This window comes from Sphaeramia orbicularis, chromosome 6 (genome assembly GCF_902148855.1).
Source record: "Sphaeramia orbicularis chromosome 6, fSphaOr1.1, whole genome shotgun sequence".
Taxonomy (NCBI): domain Eukaryota; kingdom Metazoa; phylum Chordata; class Actinopteri; order Kurtiformes; family Apogonidae; genus Sphaeramia; species Sphaeramia orbicularis.
In genome coordinates, this window is record NC_043962.1 from 55,383,727 (window position 1) to 55,406,226 (window position 22,500).

A 22,500-nucleotide genomic window follows, 5' to 3' on the forward strand; every position below is an offset into this window, starting at 1 on the left:
CAGTACCTTGTGTTGACATCATCATGCAGAAGCTGTATACCAAGTTTAAAGTCAATCAGAACTGGAGTTTCGGAGAAGACAATTTAATTTTTTTTCCCCATAAGAGCCCATGTTAAATTTTCTGTAAGAAAAGAAGAAGAAGATCCAGAAGAAGATCCTGATCAGCATGTGGACATTATGTTTTGGTCATGTCCCCATCAGGGCTGGACTGGAGAAATTTACACTAGATATCATTTATATTTACTGAGTTATTGCATCCATCCACTTCCTGTTATAATGGGGAAATTTTTCAAAGTCGCACCAAATCCAGAATCAGATCCGGATCCAAATAATTTCACTAACTTTGTTGACATCATCATAAAGAAGCTGTATACCAAGTTTGAAGTCAATTGGAATTGTAGCTTCGGAGATGAAGACGATTGAAATTTTTGTAACGGACGACAGACAACGACAGACGGCGATGCTGACGCCGATGGACGCCGCATGACGACAATAGCTTGCGGCCTGTTGGCCGGTGAGCTGAAGATGGGGCAGAGCTGTTGTGTGATTGATTGTATGAACAGGTTCTTAAAGCAGTGGGAGCTATCGTTTTACAGACACCGAAAGACAAAAAAAAGAGGAGATGGATCCACAAATCCAGGAAACCAAACCTAGATCTGTGGATCCTATTTGGTGTCAGCTAACATTAATCTATGCTGTATTTCTGGGTCAAATCAGACCTTCAGTTACATATTGTTTTGGCTAACGTTCCTTCTTAGTGCAGCTCTTGGTTTCATGATCAGATCTTTCATGGTTTTTGTCTTCATTTTGTGATTGTGAACCTTGTGCTCCTACATGATTAGTAAACTAACTGAAACTGAGGCCAACCTAGTTTTTCAAATACAGGGGAACTGGAGAATAAAGCTACGACGGAGTATTAGGACCACAGAAGAAAAGAAAAACACTGGTCACTACGAGAATAAGTCATCAAATATCGATATAAAACCCATAATTTTATGATAATAAAGTTGAATACAAAAGAATCACAATGTTATGAGAATAAAGACGTAGTTATAACAAAAACTCATAATTTAACAAAAATGACATTCGTTTATGAGATTAAAGTCGTCATATTCCAACAATAAAGCCATAATATTACAAGAATAATTAGTTTAGTTTAGTATTTGTGCAGATTTGTGGTATAATTCAATTCTTCAAGGAAATAATCATTTAAAAAAAAGAAGCAAACAAAACATTGCCTTTTTAACAGTATCATGATATATCGTGATATATCGTATCGTGATCCTAGTATTGTGATTCGTATCGTATCTCCAGATTCTTGCCAATACACACTCCTAGTTGAGAAGTGTTACGACCTGCTAAAACTATAGGACACATATATCTACAAAGACTGACATGAAACATGTTTTTGGATCAGAAAGTCATTTTACCACCCACAGTATGTACTGCAGATCACATTGCACTTCAAGCAAATACCACAACATTTGTTGCTCTCCAACAACTTTTTCACTTTTAGTGTTAGTTTCCTTCACCATGGGAGGCCGACAGAGTGAGTCACTACTCCCTCTAGTGGTCACATAAATCCCCGGTCCTTCAGTGTAAATAAATTCTATTAATATCTTTATAGTCCAGTGCATTGGTATCTTTGGCAGAACTTCAGAACTCTTTACAATAATACTTGATGTCTATTTTAAACATTTGACAGTAAGCATACGACATATAATTCAATTCAATACTTAACCCATGAAGACCCGGTGCTACTTTTGTGGTAGATCTCAAATGCATTTTTCTCTCTATTTAACCTTTCTTAAGTGATTTATCACAATTTATTGTAATATGTTCCTCTTTATTTTGCTATTTTTCAGTGTAAGTATTTTTTTCCTTATATTAAATTTACCAATGGAATAAATATCATACTGATTATTAATATTGATGTTTCTAAGTCTGATCCTCCTGAACAGGACATCTGACAGCTATAGATATGATGTGTCCCAATATTTATGTCCATATAGTTTATAAACATCAATATTTCCTTAAAGTTTAATGGTAGATTTTTCTTCCTCAGTCAGATGTGAAGAAAGTTGATGGTTAGATGACAGTAGAAAATTATTTTTTATAGTCAGAGCAGGAAAAAGATTTTCGGATTTTGGAGGAAGAACATTAAAATCAGAGTCATGGGTTAAAAAAAAATCAATGACAGAAATTAAGTAAAAAACCATCTCTGAGGCATTTTGGAAACAAAGATAACAATTTAAACCAAACTAACCAATGCAATGATATTTATCCCATAATATAAAACTATATTCTGACATTAGCCATTATTGTTTTGTATCCCAGACCCCTGTTAGAAAACAAACACCTGCATTCAACACGTCCACATAGTTTTGTCCATTTGTGTGTGAGTTAGACCATTATGTTATGAGAATATTGATATATTAGGCCTGTAACGGTCCACGTACCGAACCGAACCGTTTCAGTACACACCTGTTCGGTTCGGTACACAGCTGTACCAAAACGGCACAGCATGATGAGAAAAAGAAAAAAGGAGCGGAAGATATTGTTCAATGCAGAACTTTCAATCCACACAAGTTACACACGGACATATTGAAGCAGCGCACAGTGACCCGAAATATGAAATAGCAGCTGATATAAGGTAAAAAAAAAAAAAAAATATGATGTGAACCCCCGGAAGAGCTGGAGGAGGTGTCTGGGGAGAGGGAAGTCTGGGCATCCCTGCTTAGACTGTTGCCCCCGCGACCCAGCCCCGGATAAGCGGTGGATAATGGATGGATGGATGATGTGAACCTGGAAGGAAGAGACTGAAGACCCTCCACTATCAGTCCAGTCCTGTTTGGGATCAGTTCAGGTTCAGGTGAAAGACAACAACGAGGAAAGAGACGCTGATAAGACAGACGTTTGCCGCCCATGAACTACGGTAGTTCTAAAACACTGACATTTGCTCTGTCTCTCTCTCTCCGGGAGTTGGACGTTGAAAGTATTTAGTTTAACTTTCGTTTCACATTAGTTACGTTAGTTATGGACCGCACCCCCAGGTATATAACCACACCCTGCACACACACACACACACACACACACACAAGTACACAAAGTGTACTAAACAGTTTGTTCTCTGTCCTAAAATAAATAATTTGGTTCATTTTGTTGTCAGTGTTTCTCTTCAGTTTGTTTCAACAGAATACCAGTTTACCCTCTTGTTAATGTTGCATTTCATGTGGATTTTTTTTTTTGTTATTTTCATGCAGAATGTGAACTGACAGAACTGTGATTAGATTTTTGTTGTTTGTTCAAAACTACCGTCAGGGAAAAGTGCAATACTAATGTTTAAAATACACTTAGTAATATTAATAATTTATTTTATTTTTATGTTCTATTTGATTTTAAGCAGCAGAATTATATTATTCCTGTTTTTCTATATTCTATTGTCTCCAAAAATTGGGGGAAAAATGTTGAAAAATTCATAATAAATGCATTAAAAACATTTTGAGGGGTTTTCTTTCTTCCTGTACCGAACCGAAAAAAAAAAAACAAAAATGTGGCTTTCAAAACCAAAAACATACTGAACCATACCATTACAGGCCTAATGATATACTGTCGAAACTACTGCAGGGTTATTTATCCCCAGAGTCTTACCTTGTATATGATATCTGTTTTGAGGCTGGGGCCTGTGTCGTGCCTCTCCTGGACCCAGCTGGTGAGCACAGCTTCTAAACAAGGCCAGACGGACGTGTGGATCTAGTAAAGTAAGAAAGAGAGGGTCAAAGAAGGACATGGCAGACCCACAGGCAGAAGCAGAAAACCAGGACCTAACATTCGGAAAATATTAGAACCGTGCTCTGGTTCCACTGAAGGAGATGCCATCAGGAGTTACCGTCGACATAGACCTGTGTGTCAGTGGAGGAAGATGACAAGAGCCCTGCTGTTGGAAGGGCGCATTTGCATTTGTGATCAAAGAGCAGCTTTGCTCGACATGACGGTGGCATGATAACCGTGGCAGGACTACTGTTTCTTGGAGCAGAGCGGAGGTGAGGTCACCTTTCACCGCAGCCGCACTCAACCACTACAATGAAACAGAAAGAAAGTCATCAAGGGATGACTTGTCAAGAGGTTTCCTGGCAACTGCTATTTCCTATGCAGGCTCTCAAATAAGAGCCAATAGGAGGCGACAGGCCCTGGCTTCTGCTGTCTGTTATGGCTCATTAACGTACACGAGGTGGAAAGGTTGGCTGCCACTGAAGCACGGCTGAAGGAACAAAGACAAGTGACAACAGGCAAAAATTAGTGTGGATTTTTTCCTTTTAGAAAACAGACTTATGCCCTTACAGCAGTTATGAACGGTATAAACATTAGAATGAGGTTTGTTCTTTCAGGGAGACATGAGGAAAAGTGAACTGAGTGGAGGTACGATGAACGACCAAAGGAAGAAAAGTCCAAAGAAACTTACCTTTAAGTTTCTGTTGTTTCTTCGGCTTCATCCTCTGGGCTCTTTTAAGCATGAGCAGCGCTGTGTGGCTGTCAGTGAAGCCCCTGTAATGACCACAACAACAACACAAGTACAAAAACAGACATCAGATAGACCTACAGCTGTCCACTATTCTTGTAATCGATTAATCTATCAATTATTTTCTTCAACTCAATGTAGTTAAACAGTTATTTGAATAGGGGAAAAAAGTAAACATGTGAAACAGACATGCCTGAAAATAAAAAAGCAACTTGTCCTTTCTTCTAGAACCAGCTAAAACAACAACCACAAAAAACTATAAAAGTAAAAGTATATATACAAAAAATCTATATAGAAATAATAGCAATAATAACAGTATAAAAGGACATATAAACATATCTACAGATACAGACATCTATATATACATATATATATATATATATATATATATATATATATATATATATATATATATATATATATATATATATATATATATATATATAAACAACAAACCAGTCCAATGACATCTGTAAACAATCTGTCAGGTCAGTCTTCAACATATTTGGATCCAACTGACTAAGAGCTACTAAGATCTGACTAAGATCTGGAGCTATCAATTACTTTTGTAATTGATTAATCTATTGATTATTCTTTTTGATTTTATTTGACTAAATGAATGAATGAATGAACACGCGAAAAACAAAATAGTAAAAATGTGAAACAGACATGTCTGACAATGACAACTACTTGTCTGAACCAGCAGAAACAACAACCACAGAAAGTATAAGTATAAAATATATATATAAAAATATCTATATAGAAATAACAACAACAGTAACGACAGTACAAAATTATATATAAAAATATCTACAGATATAAACACCAAAGCAGTCCGATGACATCTATAAACAGTCTGTCAGGTCAGTCTGAAACACATTTGGGTCCAACTGACGAACTTCTACCAACTGAACATGGAACTAACATCCAACTGAAACAAACACACACTCAGATTTAGAATGTTTGGGTTAAAGCTTCAAAGTTTGAAGAAATAAGTGATGGGTCCAATGGACAAAAGTCAACATATTTTTTGCCTTTTTGTCCTCGTCTCTTCTGTTGTTTGTGCGTCACAATAAGTGTCTGTGTGAAACACAACAGTGGAACAAATGTTGAACAGCAGAGAAATTAAGGAAATGAAGCTTCGATTCAGGAAAATTGTAATTGAATAATTTTTCGAAGTGTCTCTGTCCACAGTCCTGTGGGACTACCTTTATCATTAGTCTGTTCCCACAGATCCAATCAGAGCCCTGGTTCTGTCCTGTGTGGACTGGTAACCTGTCCCCCTGCTGACACAGTACTGTGGGCAGGAGCATCACACATGCCATGGGCCTATCCAGGTACAGCAAAAGGACAGGGCACCAGGTACCAGGTACCAGGTACCAGGTACCAGGTACCAGAGGCTGGTTTGGGTGAATATTCACACTCTCAGTTTCAGCATGTAGGCAAACAACATGAAGCGTGGGGACCTTTTTCCTTCATATGAGGAATTTTCCCGGGTTTTTGATGAATATAAATCAGCTACTGGGACAAGGTTCAGAATGCAGAAGTCAGATCATGTGATCGGCTCTGTGGAAACAGACAAACTGGTATGTCATGCCAAAGTACTGGGGCAGTAGACATTGCCATAATTTAAAAAAAATTGATTCAAGTCAATTAATCAATTAATTGTTTCAGCTCTAACATCAACACACAAACACAGACAGGGACTGAGTCCAAGTTAAACCAAGACAAAGACTGTGATAGACAGTGATTTACCATTCTTCCAAAATCCTTTCAGATCTTTCAGAGAGGCCACTGATCACTGACGCTGACGCTGATGCAGGCGATTCACTCTTGAAATCACTAAAAGGAAAAGACCAAACAGCGGGACAACCGGAGAGTCAGACTGGAAAGGCTTTCACTATAAAACCTTTTTGCAAATCTGTGAAAACATTTTTGAAAAGGTGTGGAAAGTGCACACGAGCACAGAGAACTGGTTTCCACTCAAAGAAGCTCCATACCTGTGACCTGTCACCACCACATGGGTGCAGGAGTATGAGTGGTGGACTTTCATCAAGCGCTTTAACACATCAGTTCAAACTTGAATGTGCACAAACGGAGGCCTTATGTTAGTGTTTTCTGGACTCAAAGGTATAAAATACAACCAACCACCAACCCCACAGAGGGACGCTCCAACCTTTCTGCCTTTAAACCAGTTTTCTATTTCATTCCAACATTTTCTGATGTGGAGTTTTAGTTCAGATACATTCCAGTAAGTTTTCCAGTATTAAAATACAGTCCTCAGTAGGAGCAGGTGCTCCTCCTACAGGGGGCACCTCCACAGGTTCACTCCAAACGTCACCAGTCCAAACTCATCCAGACAAATGCTGTTGAGGTGGAGCAGCTGTTTTATCTAATGACGGCGGTCTGGAGCATTTTCACCACATGTTGAAAAGCAGAAGGAAGCAGATTTCTGAGGATACGTTTGTAATGAACCCACCTGTAAGAGCAGACGGAGATGAACAGGAGGACAGAGAGGAGAAAGAAAACAGCAGGAAGTAGTCTACCTCCTTCAGAAAATAACCCTCCTCCTCTTCCTCCTCCTCCTCTTCCTCCTCCTCTTCCTTTTCTTCCTCCTCTTCCTTTCCTCCTCCTACACCTCCTCCTCTTCCCCTTTCTCCTCCTCCTTCCCCTCCTCCTCCTCCACCTCTACCTCCTCCTCTTCCTTTTCTTCCTCCTCTTCCTTTTCCTCCTCCTACACCTCCTCCTCTTCCTTTTCTTCCTCCTCTTCCTCTTCCCCTTTCTCCTCCTCCTTCTCCTCCTCCTCCACCTCCTCATCCTCTTCCTCCTCCTCCACAGTCTTCCTTGCATACAGATCGTCTCATTTTAAAGGTAAATACGTTAATAAAACCAGTTTGTTTTATAATTCTTATTATAGAACTGCACTTTTTCTGTTTTAAAAACCCTTAGGTAAGGACTTTTGGGTGGTTTCGGGTGGTTTTTAGGGGTTGAGAAGGATTATCTATATTTCAATTAATTTCAGAGGGGAAAATTGATGTGTACAACGACTAAATCGCAAAACGAGCTCAGTCATGAAACAAATTCAACTCGTACTGTGAGGTTCCACTGTATGTTTAGACATGAATGCAGACAGAAATAGGGAGAAACTCGTTTTCCCTTCTAATGCTGTGGAAGAGTCAAGAAATTCTCCAGTTTAAGCTGTTCCATGTGCACAGGCAGTACTGTGGAGACTGTAATAGATTACCTTCAGCCTATGAATACTGAGAAAAAACAAACACTGTAGAAGAGCACATTCTACAAATACGCTGAGCTGCAGGTGACACCATCAGCTGTCTGAAGTCAAACTGGGATGGGCTGGGATGGGCATTAAACCAGTTAAGTGGAAGTAAAATATGTGCGTCCTACCTGTGGCTGCTACCTGGTGAAGAGTCCACCGCTTCCCTGTTGACCCAGGCCTGCTTGGGCCTCTGGACCATGGATGACAGACGAACGTCTTCAGAGGGTCCAGGAAAGGGTTCCACAGGCTGAAACGCCCACAGGAAACAAATCATTTATTACAAATCATCAGTATAATAAACTGTAAAAACAAACCTTTACTCTACTCAATAGAAGTGAGGTAACAATTTGCGCTCATTTCGGTTGAGTAGATTTTAGCCCATATTTTGAGTAAAATGTGATTCAATTTAACAGCTATAACACACTAAAAGAAATGAGGTAAAATCCACCTTTCATATCCCAATAGATTACACAACAAATTACTCATAGAAAGTGAGTAATATTAACTCTCAATTGTTAATAGGAATACGTTCATCTACTTAATTTAGGGCAGGGAGTATCAGTCTAAATATTGATAGTATTGATACTAAGCTGTGTGCGTATTGGTATCAGATCAATATAAAAATTCCCACTATCACCCACCCTTAATTTAATTATTATTAACAACTAATCAGTATAACTATTTAACCATTACTTATTCAAGGAAGGTTAGTTTTAGTTGAAAAGCTGCTAGTCACAAGAGGTATTCATCATACAACTCCAACCCTAAGAAACATGAAGAATGAGAGATGAGGACTTCAGTCTGGTATTTTATTTCTACCCACCCCTGTAAGGAACACCATTACAGAGAAGAATGAAACAAAGGAACAGCTTAGCTCATGGTGCAAGAATATGCAACTCAACAGAAATATTCATTCAACAAAAAAAAAAAAAAACTAATCAAAACAGTAAAACACACCATAACTGTGCTACATATTAAAAAAAAAAAAAAAAAAAAAAAGAAAACACTTCTTATCAACTCCGAACACTGTTAAACACATAAAAACTGCCCCAACAAGTTTGTCCCAATGCATGCTGGGAAACTCTCACCCGCTGCTCCTCCAACACATCACAATATTATGGGGTAGATTTTATTCTATTATTTTAAGTAGCAATTGTTACTGTTAACAAATAAGTAGAATTTAACCAGTCCTAATAGATTTCACTGGCTAAATATTATTGTTGATTAAAATGGAACTGATTTCCATAGTTTGTATTTACCAACCCCCAAAACCCCGTTTTTGTTTTGTTTTTACAGTGTAGTAGATTCATTCATGTGATTAATCCTGTAAATTTAGATTTTCAGTAAAGTTTACCTCTGCTGAAATAATACATTCTACAGGGTGGGAAAGCAAAATTTATAATATTTTGAGGCAGGGATTGAAAGACAGTGTATGACCAATTAGTTTATTGAAAGTCATGAGAATTTATTTGCCACAAGAAAATGTCCATAATAGAAAATGTTTTTATTCTATGTGTCCTCCTTCTTTCTCAATAACTGCCTTCACACGCTTCCTGAAACTTGTGCAAGTGTTCCTCAAATATTGGGGTGACAACTTCTCCCATTCTTCTTTAATAGTATCTTCCAGACTTTCTGGTAATAGTTTTGCTCATAGTCATTCTCTTCTTTCCATTATAAACAGTCTTTATGGACACTCCAACTATTTTTGAAATCTCCTTTGGTGTGACGAGTGCATTCAGCAAATCACACACTCTTTGACGTTTGCTTTCCTGATTACTCATATGGGCAAAAGTTTCTGAAAAGGTATGGATAATAGTGTTAGGTATGATTATGACATCAGTATATGTTTGGTTTCAAAACAATTGACGTAGTGCCTGCTGAGAAAAAACAACTAAATGTTCATTGTAAATTTTGCTTCCCCATCCTGTATAGATCTGGAGCTACTGATTATTTTTGTATTTGATTAATCTATTGATTATTATATATATATTGATTATTTTCTTTGATTTCATTCGATTAAACAATTATTTGAATAGATGAAAAAAAAAGTGAAACAAAAAAAATGTGAAACAGACATGTCTGACAATGACAAACAACTTGTCCTTTATTCCAGAACCAGCTGACACAACAACTATAAAAAGTGTAAGTATAAAATATGTATAAAAAATATCTATATAGGAATAACAATAACAACAGTATAAAAGTATATATACAAATATCTATAAATATAAACACCAAACCAGTCCGATGACATCTATAAACAGTCTGACAGCTCAGTCTGAACCACATTTGGATCCAACTGACGAACTTCTACCAACTGAACATGGGACTAACATCCAACTGAAACAAACACACACTCAGATTTAGAATGTTTGGGTTAAAGCTTCAAAGGTTAAAGGAGTAAGTGATGGATCTAATGGAGAAAAGTCAACATACAGACATTTTCTGCCTTTGTGTCCTCGTCTCTTCTGTTGTTTGTGTTGATCCTGTGCATCACAATAAGTGTCTGTGTGAAATTTTATTAAACTTTTGTATGTTTTTGTCATGTTATTAGATGAATATTGATTGTGAACTGCTCCAGATAATGTACATCAGGGGTGTCAAACTCATTTTAGTTCACGGGCCAGATTCAGCTAAATTCAGTCGGCAGTGGGCCGAACCAGTAAAATAATAACATAATAATATATAAATAGTGTCAACTCCAAACTTTTTTCCATGTTTTAGAGCGAAAAAAGTTAATTTACATTACGAACAAGTTTACATCTACAAACTATCCTTTCAAAAGATGTGAATAACATGAACAAACTGAAAAAAATAAGTATAATTTTAACAATATTCTGCCTCAGTTTATCATTTACACATGTTCATTATAACTTAAAGATCACAGTGGATCTACAAATATACAAAATACTGAGTAACAGGCAGAGTATTGTTAAAATTGTACTTCTCTTAAGACATTTAAGGTTAAAAAGTATACTTTGTTTTAGTGGAAATACATGAAAATATTTACATTTACAAAGAGAACAATTTGATGTTGTCATTACTTCAATGTTATTATGATAGTATTTGACTGGTCCTGCCCACTTGAGACTGAATTGGTCTGAATGTGGAACCTGAACTAAAAGGATTCTTCATATCTTAGTGTAATTTTTGCATTTTTGATATTTAAAAAAATGGTACGTAAGGCAATTTTTGAAGGATACAATTGTTAAGCTCTAACAAGCAATAGGTAAATTATTTATTTTTGAGTCTACATTAAATTACTATTAATTTGGTGGTTAAGTTTTCTATTTCTCTGGTTTATTTTCACTTTTTTAGGTTTCGCTTGTTTGTTGGCTTGGATACACTGTTTTTTTTTGGTTTTTTGTCTTTTTCTTTTTCCTATATTGGATGCTGAGTAGCTGAATATGTTATGTAGGACAGGTATTAATACAAGCATTTTGCTTCTGCCTGTGCCTTTTCAGTCATAACCTGTTGGTAATGTTTGTAATGTTTGAAGTGCTGTTGTTGACACTGGTTATTGTGTGACTGAATAAAGAATTTCATCATCATCATCATCATCATTTCACAAATTCATCCCAAGGGCCAAACTGGACCCTTTGGCGGGCCGGATTTGGGCCCTGGGCCGCATGTTTGACACCTGTGGTGTACATGATACAATTGTGGTTTTAGTGTAGAGGTTTGGTGTTGTCAGAACTGGGTTTACAGCTTTAGTAATAATGGGATTCACACTCAATACGTCAAATGTCACTGTCTCTGTCATGCCTTGTTATTTTGCATTTTTTTGTATAGTACTGATAGTTTCTATAATTGTGATGTCATAGTGGTGGTATTAAGAGGTGTTTTAAGTTGAGTAAGTCCCCACTGAAAGCCCAGGTACCAAATACACGGACCAGCATGGACTTTACCTCATACTTTGTTTACTTAACGTCAGTGAAATTAAGGAAACAAAGCTTCGATTCAGGAAAACTGTAAGGGTGTAATTATTTTTAATCGATTGGAGTCAGGTAATCGTCTGAGCTGTAACATTCTGTTTGTTCCATTTGTGTTCAGACGCCAGTAAAGTTGGACCTTCAGAAGGGAAAATACAGCTCTGTCTAGTCAACTTAGTGCAAAGACATCTGTATACCTTGGGGAAAATGATATATAATGTATACAATAATGTCCAGTCACATTTAACTCAAATGTATGTTTTCATTGGAGGTATTTGGCTGACACTTTTAACCAGAGCGAGTTTTTATACCCCAGGAATGCTCATATGTAAGTCAAAGTAACAGCTTAATTATTCTCCAGATCCCATTTTCTTCTCGTGGAAGTGCTAAATTGTTCATCCCCACCTTTGATGTGTACCTCAGCGTCAACACATTAACGCAGGCCACGACGGCAGCTGCACCACATCAGCAGGAATAAACCGGCTACCATGATGTACAGCACTGAGCACGCTCCAAAGAAAAGATCCAACCAGAGGTAAATGAAGTAAAAAAAAAAAAAGAAAGAAAAGGAAAAAAAAAACAGGATGACAGTCCGCCACCGTGAAAAATGACATCTGCTGATGCAGAGCAACCTCCAGACCTCCAGGAAATAATCTTGTTTTTCAAGAGAATAAATTTAAAGATCAATCAGAGGAAGTGAGACAAATCCTGGAGGGGGTGAAGGCCGAGATGGGAAAGGGACAGGGAGATAATAACTTCTCAGCTGACAGCACACAGAGGCTGCGAAACCTCCAAATTCACTGAAGACGTTTGGTTTGCCACCAGCCCTCCAGGTTTAAAGGAATATTACAGAGCTGTTGTTTTACCTTCATCCAGAGCAGCTGCTGTGACTCCAGATATCCTCTGGAAGCTGAGTCCTCTGACAGTGACAGTAGCCAGTCTTTCTCCAGCGCTGCCTTTATGAAAGAAAGAAAAAAAAAAAAGTCACAACTAAAATGTTTCTGGACCAAGGTTACAATGGTTTTGGATTTTTCATTATAGTTTAGTTTTATTTAGTTTTGACGTTTTTTTCTTTAATTCAGTTCGTTTTAATTCGTTTTTAGAGCAGGTTTGGTAGTTTTTATTAGTTTTCATTATTTTCTAAATGCTTAGTTTTACTTTAGTTTTAGTTTTTTCATATCTTTTATCTTCTTCACCGTCGAATTCAAATAAATCCCAGACAGGACTCTGCTGCTTTCTCCCAACTTTGGTCTCCATGTTTCCAGGTAGAGTGGGGACCAGAAGACGACTGGAAACCACAAGTGATGAGAAGTGATGGACCGTTAAATATCATATGATGCCGCAAGCTAAAATTGCTTGAGGGAAATAAATCGGTTTTGTATCAATCCGACTTCAACAAAGGGAATTTTATCCATACTTTTTATATGTTTTAGTTTGTTTTGTAAACACACAATACAGTTTCAATTAGTTATCTTTTTTTCTTTTAATTATAGTTTTTATTTATTTCAGTTAACAAAAATGTTTTTACAGTTCTAGTTTTCGTCATTTCGTTAGTTTTCGTTAACGATAATAACCTTGTTCTGGACAGTGACGTGACCACAGCAATAAAGAAAAGACTCTGAACTATTGAACATTAAACGCTCAGAATTAACACCAGTGGAGTTAATTCTGTAGCGGGGGTTTTTGCTTATGTACAATACAGTCAGAAGAGTTTGGTGATATGAACCAAAAACACACATATGTAATGAACCGATTCAGTGTGAAATGTTTCACTCAAACAGGCCATGATTAAAACAAAATGAAGTGACAGGTTTTGTAGAAGAACACATGCACAGAGGAAAAACAGCCTATGCTGAATAAAAATAAGGTGTGAGTAGTTTGTACATTTTGTTCTTTTATGATGGGTGACCTTTATTTAGAACATAATCCACTTTTAAAAATCATACAGTTTGTGTGAATAAATAACAGTGTTGTCCATGCGTTATTTCTCCAGTACCAGCGCAAATACAAGTGTTGCTGTAGCATTAATGTTGCTACACTGTAAAAAAAAAAAAAAAAAAATCTGTAATTTAACAGAATTTTCACTGTTTATTTTACAGCTTTTTCCTGTATTTTTAAGATCCAGGAAAATATCAATGAAATTACAGAAACAGACTGTGATTTTATGTGTCAAATGTAAAATAACATGGAAAAAAAACTGTAACTGTGAATAACCAAAAAAATATAAATTTTTAAAAAGAATTTTTTTTTCTTTTTTCACAGAAAAATACAGTTAAAATATATTTACAAATGTATCATAATTTCACAAATATTTCTTTTCTATTTATGAGATTAAACTGTTAATTTAGAGTTTAATACTGTTAAGAAATAATAATAACAGAACAAGATAAATTTACTGACAATTAACTGTAAAAGAAGTATTTGTTCTGTAAGTTTAACAAGACTTGTTTGTTAACTGACAAATATCTTGTGTAATTACGCGAGGTTTTGCAACAAAAATGTTGAATAAATGTATTTTTGCGAATGTATAACATGTATAAGCACTGATAAACTGTCCAATACAGTTTTTATCAGTGGATTGGACAACTGAGTCTCATTGAAAATTATGTATATATATATATATATATATATATATATATATATATATATATATACATATATATATATACATAGGTAATTTGAGTGTTTCAATACAGGTAAATATTCTTTATTAAACATTAAAACGTCAAAAAAATATGCAAAATCTCATGCAAAGTTAGGGAAAAAAACTGTATTTTAATTATGGAAAATTACCGTATTTTTATGAGATGGTTATTTTCCGTTATTTACCAGTATTTTTTCGGCACCCCTGCCGCTGGAATAATACCATTTTTTTACTTTTTTTTTTTACAGTGTAGGCTAACCAGGGTAATTCTGATACAGCTAAATGTGGGTCCAATTGTAATTTGACCTGTTTTTCTGCCACTGAGGAAATAAAATTATGACACTGCAGCGAAACTGATTTTTCACAGACACTTACGTACAGTGTGCTTTTGTGCTTTTATGTCACAGGTGTCAAACATGCGGCCCAGGGGCCAAAACTGGCCCGTCGAAGGGTCCAATCCGGCCCATGGGATGAATGTGTGAAATGCAAAAATTATACTGAAGATATTAACGATCAATGATGTAAAAATCATTTTAGGTCAGTTAAATCTAAAGTGGGTCAGAACCAGTAACATACTATTGTAATTACCCATAAATAATGAAAAACACAAATTTTCCTTGTTGTTTTAGTGCAAAAAAAAGTCAAATACACAAAAATGTTTACATTTAGACTAGCCCCTTTACAAAATATGTGAACAACCAGAGCAAATATGAACAACCTGAAATGTCTTAATGGAAGTATGTGGAATTTTAATAATATTCTGTCTGTTATTAAATGTTTTGTGTATTTGTAGATCCACTGTGATCTGTAAGTTATAATGCACATGTGTAAATGATAAACAGAGGCAGAATATTGTTAACACTGCACTTATATTTCTTTAGAATTTTCAGGTTGTTCATATTTGTTCATGTTGTGTACAGTTTGTAGATATTAACATTTTCATTACAGAATATGACTTTTTTTTACAATAATTTTTATATTATACAAAACAATATTTAAGCCATTATGTCAGTGTCATTAAAGTATTGAGGTTTGGTACCCGGTCACTCCCTTAATCCATATTTCATACTGCTTCCTTCTGGTCACCGCTACAGGTCAATAAACTGGAAAAAAGGTAAATTCAGCACAAGATTCATCCTAAATGCAACAACAGAACTGAAACAATCATTAAAGAGACTGGAATGTGTTAGTTGGATGTGGGTGGTGGTGAAATAGTTGTCTTACTTGTTGTTGTTTTTTTTTGTTTGTTTGTTTTTTTTTTGTTTTTGTTTTGGGGGGGGGGGGGGGTTGGGGTGGAATTAATGTTTTTGGGTTTGTGTTAAAAATTGTACGTGACAACTGCCAAACACTTGCACAATACGTTCTATCAACGTCTCTGAAGATTGTGAAAGTCCATTTAAACGAGTGGGTTCACAGAGTCAGGTGTAGGCCCACAGTGATGTTTTTCAACCTGTACAGCTCAGTGTGCTGCCTCCAGAGGCCTATTTAAGCAATGACTCTCATCAGCATTAGCAGTGGTGGGCCATCAGGGCCTCCAAGGCCTTCTCTGCTGCCCCAAAATATATCTGAATCACAGATTGATGTTAATTATATTTTGTCCATGAATACTTATTCAATAATTCCAAATGGTCTGTCTGCTTCCTTTCATAGCTTTTCCCCTGGCTGTGCTGCTTCCACACATGTATTTTCATATTAAAGCATTTAACCAATCACATTTCAGCCATCATTTGTTGCCAGGCAGGGTGGAGGCCTTCACAATCAGTTCTGTGGGCCCTCTAGCAAAGCATAAGTGTCGGTGAAACTGTTGCTTGCACCAATCAGATTCTGAGTTGGTGACACCAGGGCCCTCTAGCAGGTGTACGATAACGTCAGTGTATTCACACCCTTTGATTGGACAGTCAGAGAGCGTACCTGCCAAAGCTAGTAAACTGCATCTGTAGCGAGCTGCACGAACAGAAATACAGTTGTGTTGGTTTAGCAGCTGTTTTGTCAAAACATGACGACCAAAGAAGGAGAAGAAAGGCATTTGGATGCAGATTTATTGTTAAAACCATTCTCAAGACAGACTTTTCAAGAAAAGCTGGACATCGTTAAGAAAGGTCGGACAATTCTGAAGCTAGCAAGACGGTCACAACCAGGAAAAGATTTGTCCGTCACTTTCACTCCACTAACTACGACCGGTACCCTGGTACCTGCACAGATAATCTGTACAACAGAGGAGTTGAACTGTTTTTGAGGAAAGAAAGAAGGATGGATTTTGTGTACAAATAGTCAGAATTTTTGGTGAGTAAAATGTTGCTGTTTTCCTAAATAATATTGCAAGTTTATGAGGTTATTATTGATGCTTTTTTCTGTGTGTCACAGCTGTAGCTGCAGTAGAAGGAGACTGTACACCCTGGGTTTGTTTATTCACTAAAGGCATTTATTGTGGCTACACCAGTTATCGATCTGTGATGCAAGGGCCCTTTTTCTGCATTTCTGCAGAATAAGATGGTTTTTATATCCATAAAATAGTCATTGAGGGGTGGACTGATTCAGACGGAGCACTACTGAAGGCCTAGGTGTGAAATGCCCGGCCTGCCACTGAGTATTAGTGAACCCCCCCCCCCGAAAACCTCTTCAGATTTAGACGATCTACGTGAATGGCCAATTTTTAGTTCAAAGAGACAAATTTCACCTAAAGGTGACTATCTTGCAGGTATGAAATTAGATGATGATGTCATTTCCAGTTGTTCTGTCTTTTAATTTATTCCTTTATTGTACTCTGTTATTTTGCTTTTGATTTATTTTTCTGTACAGGACTTTGGTCCACCGTGGTTGTTTTAAAGTGCTTTACAAATAAAGTTGGATTGGATTTAAAACTTTTAGTGACTTTTAGGACAAACAACACATACTTTCACTACTGAGGGGTTAGCAACAGTAGTTATCAGAAAAGCTGTGGAAATTAGGATTTATTAACTGCATTCAGTGTGTAAAAATCCAAAGGAACTGAGAATTAAACTAAAGGTTTATATTATAATGTGTTTAATAAATTTAGCTTTTGTGAAAATTGGTGTTGAAAATGAGTCACTCAGACACTAGTGTCAAATACAGAGTGTTGTTTTCGATACCGGTCTGCATAAAGCAGGACAAACAGGGGGGTAAGAAGAACGTTTGTGTTGTATTTAGTTGTGGTACCAGCTTATATGTGTATATGTGTGTTTGTCGGATGGATGGATGGATGGGGAGCGGAATCACTGAACCATCAAAGTGAACGCATGAACTTGTGTACACACCTCATCAAAGACAAATTCATCCACGTCCACCTCCTCCAAGGTGTCGTCGTGTCCGGTGTCGGGGCATGTGACGGCGCCCAGAGCAGATGTGAGTCTCCTCCTGAGAGCAAAGCCCCTCCAGAACGCCTGTAGGTACCCAAGGAAGAAATAGTAGTAACTCTTCATGAATCACAGGGCAAACGTAAATATTGTGTGTTATCCCATTAGGGAGATAAAACATGTTAACCTCTCGTTTAATTGCTGAGTGTTCTGCTATCTGAACTCTGCGTGACTCCGGGCTGTTCCGAGACAAATGGAGCTCCAGTGTGCCTCTAAATCCTCCAATTCCCAAAGGGCTGGAGCTGGGGGTGCGGGGGGGGGGGGGGCACACTTCGATTCAACTTTAGCCGAACAGGAATCCAACGACTCTCACTACCGCACTTCTTTGGAATCTGATTAATCACTCTGTACCCTCCAACACACACCTCCTGTCCCTACCTTCGAGGATTCCTAAAGGACTCATCAAACACTTTTTGTGTTGAGAAGGGATTTGGGAGAAGTGTTGAGTAGCATGTTTTTCAGGGCAGTAGTTCTTTGTAAAGGATTAGCTGAGTAAGCCTCGATAGCACGTATGAGGCCTGAGGATGGATGTTCCATGTGGACATCTGACATTTGTCGACATCTGCTCTGCTTTCAGACACAGTACTGGCAAACTGGAGCTGTGGCAGGTTAACAGTCAGTCTGTTCCACATCATCACAGTACTTACGTTTGTGGATAATGACTTTGTGGATGCAGAAGTAAGTCTGCATGTTTCCAGGTACACATTTAAAGTCACCTTTGCTCTATGGTTGTTTAAATCACTGTACAAAAACAAGTTCATCGTATGAAGCAAACTTTAGTGATGGTCAAGCACATTTCCCAAGTTTGCTGGCAGTGGTGTAAGTTTATCACTGTACTAGTAAAGCTGAAAGGGCACTATTTCAATATTTCTTGGGATGAATTTGAAACACTTTAATGAACAGCATTTCCGAGTTAGAAGTAAAGTTATACAGTTAGTTCACAACTGAAATTGAAGGAAAAAAAAGGACAAACAATTCAATTCAATTCCAACTCACGGACATTAACCATTCATATTAATACTGACAATTAAAAAAATCTATTTTAGTTCATCTGATACTATGAAAAGCACTATATAAATAAAATAAATAAAATGTATTATATATATATACATATATATATATATATATATATATATATATATATATATATATATATATATATATATATATATATATATATACACATATATATATATATATATATGTATGTATATGTATATATATATATTACTTTAGGGCTGGCTGTGCATATACCAGAGGCGATTTCTCTCAGACTGCAGTGGAAGCTCAGCTTCCCCTAAAATTACGAAAATTAAATGATCAAATATGTTCGGTTGTGTTGGCATTTCATTGACTACAAATGTGTTAGAACACGTTCATCTCACAGACGAGTTCATTCAGAATCAGCTTCATCACAAATCAACAGACTCGTCGTTTTTAACTTCTCCTCCATTCCCGTGTCTCTGTTTTCTCCTCCATCTCTGCTCAGTGCATTTGTCCGTAGACGCTCAGCGTCCATGCACTTCAATGGGACTGAGTGGAACTGCTTTTTTCATTGCCTCAAAACTGGACGGTAATTGGATAAATGCCATGATGTTGTCCCGCCCCTAGACGCTCGGCGTCTCTGGGGGTGAATGGAGCTGTGGGCGGAGCTCAGCCGTGCTGGACGCTGAGCTTCCACGTGCTGATTGGAGGATTGCTCGAAAGGCTGAATCCTGTTTGATTGACAGCTATTTTGAGATCTACTCCTTCACTTGACAGAGTTCAGTTTAATACTGCTGTGCATTCTGCTGTGAAATTGAGAGAGAAACCACTACCAAATTACTTGTTCATTTCTTGCACTGTAAATAAAACACAGTCATTATACTTCCCTGTTTCAATTTAACATAATTTCAACATTTTCTTGTTTACTTGGTTTGATAAGGTCACTGACCATTTTCTTAAAAAGGAACAGAGGGACAAATTTATGTTTAAATAACTTGACAATGTTTTTTTTATGTTAGCTGACAATGAGCTTCCCCTGTCTGAAAGACGAGCAGCCGCCACTGGTATATACACTGTTAGTTTACTAGTTATTCCTGCAGTGGGATTCAAACCCCTGATCTAGTTGCTTTCACCCATAATAACTCAGTCTACCCCAGACTTAAGTCTGTTATGACACTGTCATACCTCGAGGAGAAATGGCAATACAAAATGTCCAAAATGTTTAGTAGACTCTGTGTTGGAACATAAGAGTGTGTACATAAAAGACCCTGTTCAATTCCATCTGTGTTCTATTTGTTCTAACCTCTAAGATATTTCACCAGAAAAACAGATTTCTCTCCATAAACTTGAGCACATAAGTTTATAAGGCAGTATATAAAGCAGTGGTTCCAACCTTTTTTGGCTCATGACCTCATTTTAACATCACAAATTTCTGGCAACCCCAGACATTCAAAACAGAGACATTTTTTTTGCTAAAATTAATTTGTTTTTGATCATGTAATAGTTTGCTATACTACTGTATGTTGCAAATAAACATTAATTTTAGAGGACATTTAGTCTATATAATATATATTATTGTGGACAGAGGCAGTAAATCTAGGTGTAGATTACTGCACAAAGGGAGAATTTTATTTTCCTTGGTCAGGATATGTACAGTCAGTCCAGCTGTGATTTACAAGGAGGACAATTAATACTGAACAAACAAGAACTGAAACTATGAATTATGAAAGAGCTGCAACATCTGAAACTGACCACAATGAACATTTGACACAGAAACAGAACCACAGTGCTGCAGTTTCACACTCACAGTTTGTCTTTTATGGACTGGGATTATCTCTGTCTCCTCAACATAGATTTTTATTAGTAAGTTTTTTATTATTTTTATCAATTACTAGAAATTTCAGGCGACCCCATTTGAATTCTAGGTTACCCCACATGGGGTCCCGACCCCAAGGTTGAAAAACACTGATATAAAGCCTAGACTGGAGTAGAACTTCACAGAAACCAATATATGTGAAAACTGCTATTGACAGGTACTCTTTCAAGCATGACTTTCATTACATTACATTTTCAATATGACATTTAATTTAATAATAACATTCAGTTTAATAATAACTTGCGTGCTTCTGCTTGCTGGAGGGGTTGTGGGGACACAGAGGCAAACCGCACCCTCATTTTTTGGTCCTGTACAAAAATTACAACTTTTTGGAAAGATGTTGGTACAAAAATAGAGCAGATTTTGGGTGTTGGACTGCAGCAACCCACTCTCACACTTCTGTTTGGAGATTTTTTCCCGATGATTCGACGGTGAATGACGGGTACCTCCTGAGGATTTTTGGTGCTGCAGCAAAGAAAGCAATCACTCGAAGATGGCTTCAGCCTGAGCCACCAGCACTGGAAGACTGGATGAGTACAGTGGATGAAATCCACAAAGGGGAGAGATTTGCACTTATGTTGGGACTGCAAGCGGAACTCTACAGGAGAAACTGGAGTAAATGGAATGATTTTTTTAAGGACAGTTAATGTGGGACTCATCATATAGAGAGGATTACTGCTCAGATTTGGTTTGAATGGCTTCGATCACAGGCGTCAAACATGCGGCCCGGGGGCCAAATCCGGCCCACCAAAAGGTCCAGTCTTGCCCTTGGGATGAATTTGTGAAATGCAAAAATTACACTGAAGATATTAACAATTCTTTTAATTCAGGTTCCACATTCAGACCAATTCAATCTCCAGTGGGCAGGACCAGTCAAATACTATTATAATAACATAAAAATAATGACAACTGCAAATTTTTCTCTTTGTAAATGTAAATATTTTCATGTATTTACACTAAAACAAAGTATAATTTCGCAAAAAATGTGAATAACCTGAACTAATATGAACAACCTGAAATGTCTTAAGAGAAATAAGTACAATTTTAACAATATTCTGCCTGTTATTAAATGTTTTGTGTATTTGTAGATCCACTGTGATCTGTACGTTATAATGTACATGTGGAAATGATAAACTGAGGCAGAATATTGTTAAAATTACACTTATTTTTTCAGTTTGTTCATGTTATTCACATTGTTTGAAAGGATAGTTTGTAGATGTAAACCTTTTCATAATGTAAATTTACTTTTTTTTTTTTCGCTCTGAAACATAGAGAAAAGTTTGGAGTTGACATTTATATATTGCTATTATGTTATTATTTTACTGGTTTGGCCCACTTCAGATCAAATTTAGCTGAATGTGGTCCCTGAACTAAAATGAGTTTGACAGCCCTGGTTTAGATGATGCTGCATGCCAGTGCCAATTGCTAATTTTGTCTTTGAAAGATGACAAGTACTTTTTGCTGACTGTTGTTTATTTTGTTTCTGTTTGTCCTTGGTTATGTGTAAAAAAAAAAAAAAAGAAAGATAAAACGACTAATAAAAAATAAGTGTCAAAAAAATAAATATGACATTCAAAACATTATGAACATGTATAGGCCAAGTACACTGGTCTGTACAGTTGTTAGCATACTTAAGTCTGCTGTCTTATTTTTAGTATACTAATGGCACATGAGAATAAAGTACTTTTTTTTAGGGTCAGTATGAGAAAGTCTGGTCGAACCCATAATTGTAGTGTGAGACGAAGGAGTCTGTATCTTATAAACACATCCTATTTCTCTGGGATGGCAGCAAAGTAGAATAACATAGTGGCAGACACGAACTGGTCTGGTTAAGAACTGCCTCCATGGGTACGTTGGGTCAGTAATTAGAGCCTGTTACTATATTCTGACTCCA

At 36.9% G+C, this 22,500-nt stretch overlaps 1 protein-coding gene across 1 annotated transcript in view; it reads right to left on the reverse strand.

The window, feature by feature from the left end:
• lrriq1 (leucine-rich repeats and IQ motif containing 1) overlaps positions 1-22,500 on the reverse strand; it is a 125,017-nt gene that overhangs the window by 33,906 nt on the left and 68,611 nt on the right. The window contains exons 15-20 of the mRNA XM_030135645.1: positions 17,648-17,773; positions 12,595-12,684; positions 7,925-8,043; positions 6,275-6,361; positions 4,463-4,545; positions 3,652-3,753 (exon numbers count right to left, since the gene is read on the reverse strand). Of these exons, the coding sequence (XP_029991505.1) occupies positions 3,652-3,753; positions 4,463-4,545; positions 6,275-6,361; positions 7,925-8,043; positions 12,595-12,684; positions 17,648-17,773 (607 nt within the window). The remainder of the gene's footprint in view (positions 1-3,651; positions 3,754-4,462; positions 4,546-6,274; positions 6,362-7,924; positions 8,044-12,594; positions 12,685-17,647; positions 17,774-22,500) is intronic.